Consider the following 12898-nt stretch of genomic DNA (forward strand, 5'->3'; position numbering starts at 1 on the left):
CTCATGGTATGGCCCATGGGATGCCAGGGCTGATTTGGCATGGATATGTGGGGGTAAGCTTTAGCCCCTGGCTCGAGGGAGGTCTGCGGACGTGGACTGTAGTTGGGTAGTGAGTTTGCTTGCACCCTTCTATGTTGTTTGTACTAATCTTGTGTTTAGCCTCTGATTTAGATGATTTCCTAGGAGGATATACACATTCACTGGCAGAGATGAGAGGCCAAAGATTATACATCTGGAGAGCTAAATATATGCCTTGCAGAGGGAGGATGAAAAGAAGCCTAAAGACTCACAAATTTGTAAGAGGATCACTCAGACCAAAGAGAAGTAGAGTAGCTTGAGTACAGAGCTGAGTATCGTTATCATGATGCTCAAGTTGGGGGATATGTTGACACAATTTATTGGCCCTCGTCATGAGAGTGAGGTGGTGAGGTGCCTCAGGGATGTTCATGGTGTGCTGCAGTCAGATGCCTCTATGGTGAGGCAGATCGCATCCTCCATCACTATCCATTGAGTCTCATTCATCAGCAGGGAAAAAGTTCAGCACAGTTTATGGAGTCAAATGAGACGATTAGTCACAGCAAAGATGCAGATGCATGCTTCACCATCCATTGAGTCTCATTCATCAGCAGGGATAAAGCTCAGCACAGTTTATGGAGTCAATTGAGACGATTAGTCACAGCAAAGATGCAGATATGCTTTACTCCAAGGAGCTCAAGAGAGCTTTACATACCTTGCATAAGTACAGATGCTGGGTGATAATAATTTTTCTCCTATGTTTTTTCTTGCTACATGGTCTTTGTGTTTAGGATAAATTTCATATAAATTTATCAAGAGATCTCGGATTCGAGTGTGATGATAGAATCCCTCTCTAGTGGTTTTATTTTATGCATAGTCAGTGTTCAAGGTCCATGAAAGGGCAGTACCAAAACTTGAATCTATGCACGGTGCTTCTAGGTAGTCAATTGCCTTTGCAAGGAACTGAGAAACCAAGACACTCATTCACCCCACAAGCATTACACCCTTTTCATAAAGGTGGTGATAAGACTCTTATTACTTGGTGGAGACTGATGCTCTTGTCAACCTCATTCCTAAAGTTAGTGATAGGACTCTTACTTCTTAGTGGACTGCATATGAGATCGCGGTTGAGGCCATCAGTTTGAGGTTGCAGACTTTACTGCAAAATTTGATTCATGACACTCAAAACTGGCAGGGCAGAAGCATCTTTCACAATGCAGCCTGCCAACCATCTTTAGAAAGCAAAATGTAGGAACTTACCCTGCTATGCAGCTGTCGACCAAAGGCTTCACGCAAGCCAGGTAGACCTCCTCCTGTCCCACATTGGGCCCAAAGACATGATCAAACGTGAACCTTTTCTCCTTGCCGAGGGTAATTTCACTTCGGTCAGACGAGTACGAAACACATTCTTGGCAATTCTCTAGGACCTCCTTTTCCAACAGAGGGCGGGCACGCACTGCCACACGAACCACGGCATCATCCGGGATGGGGGTCAAAGAGATTGTCATGCTGAAGCTGGAGGCGTCATAAACAAAAGTACTCAATCTCTGCATGTCTATGATTAACCTGTTTTAACGTGTTAGAATATACAAAAATGGTGAGATTATGCCTTGTTAAGAGAGCTGCAAAAGCTACCCAGCTTGCTTCAACGGGGTCCCTGCACAAACCCTAAATCTCCATGCTACAGAGATGGATTCAGCAGCATCTTTAAACGCTCATGACTTTGTCTCCAGCAGAAACCCTAGTTCTCAACACAGGCCCTCTTCCCAGTAACTTTTCTGGCCAATTAAAACCCTGATTTCGATAGCTTATTCGAAATGAAAACCCTAATTTTCAACAGAGCACCTCGGCTTCGTGGCCTTTCCGATGAAGATCTCGAGAAAAAACCTTAACTCTTACGAAAAAAACTTGCGTACGTCGTGGTTTGTTGAATAATATCCCGCCAAAACGCTGATTTGTACACAGAGCAGAGCCGCAAACAACGAACTTAACTTCCTCGCTTCACGTACATTTAAAATTTTTAATTACCTACTTTCGTCACTCTATATTTACAAATGTCCACAAAACTATCAACCTTAGGAAATGCAAGAATTCTTCCACCATTAGAATCTTCAAGGCAAGGAGTTTGTTCTTCAAAATAATCTCTCTTACTCCAAATTTTCACAACTGGTCTCATACCTAAAGGTTTTTCAATCAAAGAAGGGATGTACCTCTAATTCTCTACTTGTGGCATAGATGGCAGTTGGGTTATCATGTTTCCTGGGAGCATTCATCTTTTGTGTGGGAGGAGGAGAGGTGGGACCAAATCTGTAATCTACTTAAGAGGGATCAGGAGTAGGATGGTTGTGGCAGGTGTAAAAAGAGATCCTCTATAAATGGTAGCTTTTATCTTATAAGTATAAATATATATTGTTCCCAAAAAAAAAAGAATCTTCAAGGCAACTCCTTGTCCATCCTCCTCGAACCCACTCTCTGCTCCACCTCCACGTCTCCTCTAGCCTCACCTCCTCCAGCTTGCAGACGAAGAGACATGTGTACATTTTAGTGACCGCTCACTTTCAACTCAAAACAATATTCTATTATTTGTGAGAGGGGGCCAAAGCCATCTCGAAAGAGGCAATGAAATCTCTTGCATCTCTCTCTCTCTCTCTCTCTCTCTCTCTCTCTCTCTCTCTCTCTCTCTCTCTCTCTCTCTCTCTCTCTCTCTCTCTCACACACACACACACACACACCACTCTCTCTCTACATATTAACTCCACATCTTACCTTTACTACATAACTTTATATATTACATTTAGACACAATTAATGCTTGTGTTAAAATGTTGGCATGAATGGTCAACACAATCCACTACAAAACAATTATTATAGGAAGGTGCATGGTAGTACAACTTCCCGTGAGAAAGCTCTTGAAAGAAAAACCACATTGGACTCTGAGTAGTATTCGTCTTATTTTTGGCAACTCTAACAACAAGAGAATAGAAATCTATTAAGTTGTATTAATTTACAAAGAAGCCCTTGCTTAAGTTTAAGATGTTTCCAAGGACTTCCTTTTTGTATCTAGGTTGGCATCCTCCAACACGCCCTTTAATGAGATGAATCAAGAAGCATGTGATTGGAAGCCCACTCCCACTTCCACTTCCACTTCCACTTCCACTTCAAACAACTCCTGGTCTAAGCTCTAGAGATTGATATATGACAAGAAATATATGTTGAGATTACTAAGAAAGGATTATTGGAAAATGGCATTTTTGTTTGCTACAACTTGGTCGTCGTATGTCACACAAGCCATGTGGCCATTTATTGCTCCTACACGCATATCTACCCAACATAAATGGCATCCCATCAGTGCCTCATGATGACGAGTTTTCATCATCCCCCTCTATCATGAAGTTACCCATCATCCATGACTATTGAGCTTGCATTCTCAACACTCTACCTCAAGCTTAACTCCATCTCATGCATGCTAAGAACTCCTAAAACTTCTTAATTCCCAATGTCTTTGTGAAAATGTCAGTTATCTGCATCCATGCCAACAAATACCAAATGTCTAAATTCCCAATGCCTTTGTGAAAATGTGGAATATCCATGCCACCATATACCAATATCACCTGCTACCAGCAAGCTATATACTACTCATATTGTCATAATATATAATGAGACCACATCATGCATGGGTTGATCCAAATCACCAACTAGCTTTCCCAACCAAGCTACCTCACATACATCCATAGCAGCACCTCTAAGCCTTTAGGTGCTATATTTATAGCAACCCTCCTTCCCATTCAAACGCTATCGTAAGTATGTCTTTTGCATCTTCACATGGTAGTGGAATGTAAGAGAGTGGTTGTGCAAATCCCTCTATTTTTCAAGGTTTGGGATTTCATGACCCATGGTGTTGGGCTATGTGGTTTCCATTGGCACATATTATGTTGGCTAGCTTTAAGGTTGAATGCTCTCACTGTGGCTCAAAACACATTATGTGAATACCCTTGTAGATCCTTTGGGTTTGAGGTAGTCCCAAACACTAGTTATTTATCCTTCCCGTGTTCCCTATTCCTCATCCTGAACTAGAGATTAGTTTCATGGTGGTGACTATCTGTGCTTATTGTTAGATGTTTTGTGGAATACTTATCCCTAATGGCTTGGGTTTGGGATAGTCCCAAACACTAGCTCTTTACCCTTCTCATGTTCCCTATTCCCCATCCAGAATTGGAGCTTGGTTTCATGGTGAAGAAGCTTCTATAATGGGATCCTGTAGAATGTGGGAGTCCTACTTACAGTGTCGCTGCTTGTTGTTAGGTGTTTTGTGAAATGCTTATCTCTAATGGTACATATAGCAAAAGAGACATGTCCTAATTGTCGTTAACTATGGTTATTAAGCTACTTAGCCATGGCTAGCTTGGAATAAACCCAATTCAAGATCAATATCAAATGTTTGAAACATTATGGCATGACTAATATGGTTTCAGCACTTTCTAAGGGAGCAAACCTTGAAATTCATGGTCTTTCTTCCACAAAACTTCACCCAAAGATAGGATAGTTTAATACCCTTTTTAGGAATTTTATGTGGCATTATTTGCAGATCTAGTTATTGGTGAATTTGGGGCTTGCAAGACCATGGTAGTTCCCATTTCCAAAGGTTCTGATGTTCCTTTGCTCACGTATACATTCAGATGGCTAAGTATTCATGTTGGTCAACACATGCATCCAGTATAAACAGGTGCATGCATCTAGTATAAACAAGTGCCTTGAAGCATCTTCTTGACAAGACTAAGGCCATTATTGAAAAGGTTGTTAGATATGATAGGGGAATCAGTCCAAGGAAAGTTCAAACGTGTATAGCCAAAGCAAATGCTTTAAGAAAGGAAGGTATCCATGGATAAACAATTCGTGACATAAAGCTTACAAATTTTGAAAAGGTTGTTAGATATGATAGAGGAATCGGTCCAAGGAAAGTTCAAACATGTATAGCCCAAGAAATAGTGTTGAATGTGCTTTGAGAAAGAAAGGCATCCATGGACAAACTATTGGTGACATAGAGCTTACAAATGTACCTGAAGAGCTTGGACCTCTTGTTAAAAATAACGGGTAATTCAAATTTTCTTTCTATATGTAGAAGTAAAAGAGTTCCTTTATGCCTATACTTGAAAATGCTAAAATATATTCTAATTGATCATCTTTTGCAAGTCACACACATTGGTTACTCAAGTGAGGCAAGGCCCCACTATGGGATCCTTTGGTTATGATGATTTTCTTTGTTTAAAGAGGGGCACAACATATGAGTTTTTTCATGGGAGTAGATTTCCAGGACAAGGAAATAACAAGGATCGTTGTTTTGTTTTCAAAATTTCAACCAAAGTACTAGTCTCGGGTGTTAATTTAGTGAATTAGATCAGACACTCTAGCAATTTTTATTTAAGGAGAGCATGGGTTCAGATTGACCACACTAGGTGCATAAAGGATTGGTAATGAAGGCCTACCATGTTTACTATTGGAAGAGCAAATTACCCAATAATTTAAGTCACAAAGAAAAGTACTTACAAAACACAACAAAGAAAAATCAATACACAAGATTGGTTCTAATTTTCCCCCACACAAGAGTGAGCCCATGCTTCGTCTTGGTGTATTTTAATCATGTTAACTTGAAATAGCTTTTGGGGCTCAAAATAGCTTCCACTTTTATAAATGTGTTAACTTCAAACAAGAAACATTTGCATTATTAAACGTGCAAGTCTATCTAGTCAAAGTAGGTGTAAACCCTTAACCATATGAATAGGAGTAGTGCGTTGTCGTGACATGGGCGGTGTCGCTGGGAAAGCGCGGGACTTCTAGCTGTGAGAGTAACTTCCAAAATCCCAGCAAGAAAACAAAATAGATAACTCCTCAAAGAGCATAAGACATCACCATTTTTGTTGACATGTACATGTCCCAAATCATTTCAATTCTTGAAGCTTTGAAATTAGTATCATTCTCCCTTTCTCTTCCTTGGTTACAAGTTCATCATCACACATGCACTCCCAAAATCACACACACAATTACCATCATAATCATAACACACACACTAGTAGAGAACAACAGAGCTCTGGATCAAGAGGTAGAATTCAGCTCAACAATAAATGCTCAGCCTATTACCAGAGCTGTCTTCAATCCCAACATAGGTGCTTTGCAAGTCATTGACAGAAGCCAAAACATTGACAGACATTTTCCCTTGAGAGCTGTCTGCTGAACAAGATGGTAAAACCCCTCGTTGTGATTCCACTGCAAGTCTTCTCTGTCGCCAGCTTGAACCCTTAACGCCGGCAGCTCGCCTTCACAAAGCCAAGGCGGCTCTCACATCGGTCCTCCAGCAACCACACTCTGCGCTCCAAGTGCTCTTGGCTTGGTCTTGCAGATGTGCCAGAGAAACCCGTCCTCTCTACACCACGGTCTTCACACCCCCAAAGTTGGCTCTGCAGACTAACCCGGGCCCTGCTCTCTTCTCTGCATGTTCGTTAGAGAGACATCCTTCTCGTACAAGGCGACACTCACAGTCCCTTCGCTGACCACTCCCTTTACGCCTGCAGATTACCTCTAAGGCGGAAGTTCCCTTCACATTTGCTGCTGTATGACCCAAGCCCCTCTCTCTGTCCGCTCGCGGCTGCGCCAACCACACAAACAAAAATCCAGCCACTGTAGCGAGCACTCTGCGCAACAGGCTCTATTCCCTCCTTTTCGTGCTTCAGCTACCCCCGGCACACCCTAAAGCCGTCTCAAGCCTGTTGATCTCCCCCACCATCTTGTCTGCCTCCCCGAGACCCCACAAAACAAGGCGACTTCCTTACGTATACAATCCTCGCCAGCTTCCAGAATGCGCATGGATGCTGGCAGCAGCATAAAGTTGCACATGGCTATTCTCACTAGTGCCACGTAAATATTATTTATTATTATTTTTTTCTTGTGAGGCCTACAAGATGGCCACCTCCTTTTCACACCAATGCCCATGCCTACCTTGGCCACTTCATCTTTATTTGCCCATGCACCTCATACCTCTTCAAATAGCAACCTTGAGTGCTCATTGTATTATTGACACGCCCACACATATCAAACGGCCGCGCACACATACGAGCCATCAAACAGCTGACATCATCTCCATCATCTGACCTCTCACCCGACAGGCCTGCAACAAGCTCAACACAAACCATTCCACCCTGTACATCTGGCAACGCATTCCAAAGCAAAACTCTCCACACGCCATACATCCCATATGTACACAGGCACTTAATCCCATACATCTAGATTTGTATTTAATGGCCTCACATGCATGGTTTCACACCATAGACGTGCCGTGGCACGACAGCGTGCATTACTAGATGCTACCTAAAGCTTTCTATTTCCATTAAAACCATTAAAAGGACGTGATCCAATAGGAGTACTATAGCGACGAGAAAAAGATTGTCGATTGTTGTTAAAGCTCGAAGTTTGTTGATTATTTAGAAAAGAGACATTGAAGCGTCGAGAATGCTTGGTTTAACCTCTTTTGCATTTTACATCATGTGCTAAAGCAATAGCATCATCAAGTCACGTATCCTTGAACATGTTTACCTCCGCTTGAATATTTTCATCAAGATCAGATTTATAACAACGTTGAATAGTATCTTCAGGTACATCTTTAAGCATGCGAAGTTGAAGTGGAGTTTGCCAAAACTTCTTTTAGTGTATTGAGGGATCGTCTCACAATCACACATAGACAAACTGTCCCATGCACAACTAGCTTTGAGGGCAAATTGTGGTGGTAAAAAGCTAACCTTCACCTTGCATTGGAATGCCTCCCAAGTCGTAGCCATAGACAAAGTGTCCCATGCACGATGAGCTTTAAGGGCAAATTACAGTGGTAATAAGCTAACCTTCACCTTGCACTGTATTGCGGGATCATCTCACAATCAGACATAGACAAAGTGTCCCATTCACGACGACCTTTGAGGGAAAATTGTGGTGGTAAAAAGCTAACCTTCACCTTGCATTGGAATGCCTCCCAAGTCGTAGCCATAGACAAAGTGTCCCATGCACCATATGAGCTTTGAGGGCAAATTATGGTGGTAATAAGCTAACCTTCACCTTGCATTGTATTGTGGGATCGTCTCACAATCAGATATAGACAAAGTGTCCCATGCACGACGAGCTTTGAGGGCAAATTGTGGTATTAAAAAGCTAACCTTCACCGTGCATTGGAATGCCTCCCAAGTCGTAGGCTTGTCAAAACAATTACGAAGAACATTCCACCATAGTGATGCACGATCAACCATATGATTGGTAGTACATTTAATCTTATCTCGTTCTGAAAAAGACTCTTCAGAGAAAAACCAATCGACTTAACAATGAAAGCACAAGATAAAAATCCTTCTTGCCACCAAATTTAATAAAAGAAAAAGTATAATTCTTAATCTAACTATTCTTTTTAGTGACTTGAGTGTCAAAAGTAGCCTTGATGATCTTGGCGATGATGCGTGTATCTTCATATCCAAGAGCATGATCTATTTACCATTAAGGTGTTGCTCAAGGTCAAGACATCTTTGTTACTTGTCTTGAAATTATTGCTTAAGAAGTCAAATCCACTCTTCAAATGCTGGTTGTGGAAGTGGGAATTTGGATAAGTCACCAACTCGAACATGAGTGTCATCATTGTTAGTGTTGTCATTGACAGCTTGATTAAAATCAAGGTCCAAATCCATTGATTTGGATAGAAGATACTTGGTCCAACAATTGTAAGTGGTTAAGAAATTTGTCAAATTGCTTTGAAAACCTCAAGAAAATTTTCCACTATAGAGCAAATTACCTAATAATTTAAGTCACAAAGAAAAGTACTTGTAAACACATAACAAAGAAAAATCATTACATAAGATTGGGTCCAATTTGCCTCCACACAAGAGTGAGCCCACGCTTTCTCTTGGTGTATTTTAATCATACTAACTTGAAATAGCTTGTGAGACTCAAAATAGCTTCCACTTTACAAATGTGTTAACTTTAAATAAAAATAGTTTGCTTTATTTGACATGCAAGTCTATCTACTCAAAATAGGTAAAAATCCTTAATCATATGAATATGTACAACCTTATAAAATGTATATAAGGAAGCTTTCATATGTCCAAAATAAATATATCAACTGGCAATAAAATTGAATGCCACCCAAAATAGAATAAATAGTGTATGTTACACAAAATCAAGTTGTAATCTACCAACACCCAAAGTCGAATGTCTCAAAATCTACATGACCACACCACCACCTCACCTCCATTATCTAACCCCAGGATCTGCACTTACATAAAGTATGCTAATCAATTGATTGATTGATTAATTAAAAATATAAAAAAACATATAAAATTGAATAAATCAAGACGATATAATCCATACTCCCAGACGCATGTATGGAATCACCCACGTACATGTAAAGTAAGCTACTATCGCTCGGATTTAAAAAGGCATCCCAATCTAAACCCATCTAGGAGAATTCATAAATAATGAGAAACGTGGGAATATTAAATTCCATGAATTTACTCCTTATAAAATTTACAATCCAAGGTATGTTCCATAAACACTCTTTTTCTTACTTATTATATACCTTGGGACATGTTGCTTTATCAATATTGTACCTTGCAGTTTGCAAGAAATCCTAACTATTGTAACATGTGAGATGAAGGAAGAGGACAAAACATCTCAAGTTCTTTTCTGGTACTATCTTAATGATGTGTTGAAGTTGCAAGGCTATGTAAAGGTAGACTTCTTTGGTTTTGTGGTAGACGAGGCACATGCAATTGGAATAATGCAATATGGTGTGTATAATAGTGGAGAAGAGATGGTTGATCGAGAGTGTTCATACCTTTTCCATTGGAAACAGAGCCTCAATCAACACTCATTAAAGTATGTTATTAAGGTTCATCAAGGAATGCATAAGAGAATGTGTGAGAAATGGAGAACTACATGAACTAAGGATGTTGCACTTACACAAGGTTACCTCATACGACAATGTTGACGTAGGGGCAATCTAAGAATTGGGGATATCCCATCCATGAATAGTTGGTTCAGCTGGTGGAAAGTGCACATTGCCCATTAAGAAAATATAATGATTATGGTATGTGAGTTGGCCATTGACATTTAATTAGTATAAAAATTGTTAATGCAAGCCAATTTGATTCTTATTAGGTGAAAAATAAATTCCAAGTTGAGAAGAGGGAGAACATTATTTGCACACCTTGAACTAACTTATTTAAATCAAAGCGTAGTAGTTGGTTGGTGGTTAAAGGGTTCAAAGCAAAATTTTATTTATACTGATGGAAATGGAAAATCCATTGCTACATAGTGCAAACAACATTTATACCACATCATATAATATATTGGTGGAGGCCCTAATTTACAAGAGCTAAGAGCAAATGCACATAAGAGTCCTAATCTTACATAGGTTACGAGGACTGACCAAAATAGCTCTATAGGCACTCCAATGTACAAAGCACCAAGTACTTCTAAGGGTAGAGAATCAGCAAGACACAAGAGAAAAACATCAAAAGTCATTAATGTGGAGGAGGATGCTAGCCATCGGTGTGGCCATAATATAATGTTCACATTAGAAATAGAAAACCTAGTGGACGACTAAGAAAGATAATTTTCACCGATGAGATGGGGATGCGTCTTGTGAAACTAGAGTGACTAAAGCCAAGGAGACTCTTGTTCATATGAAAAATTAAGCAACTAGAAGAACACCTCAAAATAGTAGGGTGAAGTGTTTGGGTCAAGTGCAGGACATCGGCGATGCATGATTGTGAGATGTTCTTGTAGCATGCATGCACCTTGTTTCTACTTTAGTAAATCACATACAAAAACATCCACCATACACCACACAATGTACCGTCTATATGGTATGTAGAAAAGAGTACCAATATCTTTGAAGAAGAGGTGAAAGCTTTGACAAATGCAAGGTTCAATTTACAAATAAAAGTCATTGGTCCTAGTACAGAACCCATTGTGAATGAAAATACTAGAAACTCTTAAATAAACACTCCAACCAATATTATAACACATGGTGGTAGAGGTGTGCTAGGTATCGACTAAGCATTTTAGAGGAAGTTGCAAAAAGATCTTCGAAAACACTTAAAGGGAATGTAATTGTCACAAAAGAGGGTGATTATGTGTGGGGTGCATGAGATTTTTTTTGTGGAGACTTTAGGAGAAAATTATGAAGTGGTCGATTTATTAAGTCCACATCAAAACCCACCCATCTTGCAATTAGAACATTTATTAAGTCCACATCAAAACCCACCCATCTTGCAATTAGAACATTTTGAGAAAAGACTACATAACATCAAGCTATATTTAGCATGCAAGCACGTGTATTTTGTTTACTCAAAATGAGAATATGTTTATCCAACAACCTACTTTACCAAAAATAGTAGTGATGGAGGCACTCAACAAACTTTAAAACTACCGCTTAGAGATACTACTTTGGAGTTCTAATGTCATTGTTTTGGAGTGTTATCATTTTTTATGCTAGAGGATTGCCATAGTGAACTTATAGTGTTCCTATCCAAATGTAATCAATACCTTTTGACTTTTGATAAATTTAGTAACCAATAAGTGGGTGTGTGTGTGTGTGTGAGAGAGAGAGAGAGAGAGAGAGAGACAAAGAAAGAAAGAAAGAAAGCTATATTAACGTCTACTAGAGGCCGAACTCAACCTATGAGACAAATCAACGTCTACTAGAGGCTCTCGGAGGTTCGGAGCGCGTTGAAGTGTAACCCCCTCTTGTGTCACGGTAGGCACTCGGGTAGATCTATGGAAGAAATCAGTGAGCTGGAGCTGTCGCCCACCTCTTTCTGTGGTATAAGTCCGTAGCAGTGTCTCTATGTGGCGCTGTGTCTCTAGCAAAACCTGGCCAAATCTGCGCTGGTGTGGATCTGGCGGAGTGAGGGATGTCCACTGAAGATGGTGGTATATCTCTCTCTAATGACACTATATGCTCCGCATCTGCATACATAATGTTCCTCACTCTCAACCTCCTCCTGGCATAGTCTGCATATCCTCTATGCTATGGGGATCCGTGCTGCCCTACCTGCCTCAATCTCAAGCTGGTGTGATGACACTCTGAGCTGGCCACTCACCACTCGGGCAATATGAGGCATGTACACATCCATGTATCCAGGTCTCTGTATGAATCAATCCGCTAAGATACGCATAAACTGATCTCTATAATAGTATAGCATCTTCGACGATAGAGGCTGAATCCAAGTCTCTTGAGTGTATCGCTGCCATAAATCCTGTCGAACGACTATGTTTCTCTCACTGTGAGAGAGCTGGATGTGTGGTGCATGTATATCATACTGGAAAGGTGGAAGGTGATCTATGTCAAGACCATGCTGAGTGAGCCACCGAATCATCTATGAATACCATGATCTGCTATCTCCACTCTGTGCGAGCTTCCTGGACACCTAAAAAGCTCTATGTGAGAGTTGATTTGATGGCATATCTCTGATCCTCTGTATGAAGCAGATCGTCTGGAAGAGGCCATCTACTAGCATAGGAGGTGCAACAAACTCCGTCCGGACAATGTCATGTGGGACACGGAGGGTTTGCTGTGCGGATCATCCGTGAGAGCATGAGAATCTGAGGCCTCTCTATTTGAGACCATGTGGGCTCTACTTTGGGTAGCCCCCTCTCTGGGCTCTGGTGCGTCTCTGTAAGTAGTACAATGTCCCGTCCCTGCATGACCTCCTCCATCCTCCCAAGATGTGTCCAAAGTGCTCCATTACAGTTCTAAACTGCTATGTATCTGTGAATCTGGATCCTCCATAGCAGCCGATGTCCCATAGGCCGCGTGGCACTAATCGGTGGCCTTGCCATTGATGAGAGAGAGAGAG

General features: G+C 40.7%; 1 protein-coding gene across 1 annotated transcript in view; it reads right to left on the reverse strand.

Annotated features, from left to right (window-relative positions):
• Positions 1-2005, reverse strand: part of LOC147610860 (uncharacterized) — a 104154-nt gene extending 102149 nt beyond the window's left edge. The window contains exon 1 of the mRNA XM_086785486.1: positions 1276-2005. Coding sequence (XP_086641612.1) covers positions 1276-1568 — 293 coding nt within the window. The 5' untranslated portion in view covers positions 1569-2005. The remainder of the gene's footprint in view (positions 1-1275) is intronic.
• Positions 2006-12898: the final 10893 nt, after the last annotated feature.

Source organism: Cibotium barometz, chromosome 48, assembly GCF_041138505.1.
Source record: "Cibotium barometz isolate CiBa-2024 chromosome 48, ASM4113850v1, whole genome shotgun sequence".
NCBI lineage: Eukaryota > Viridiplantae > Streptophyta > Polypodiopsida > Cyatheales > Cibotiaceae > Cibotium > Cibotium barometz.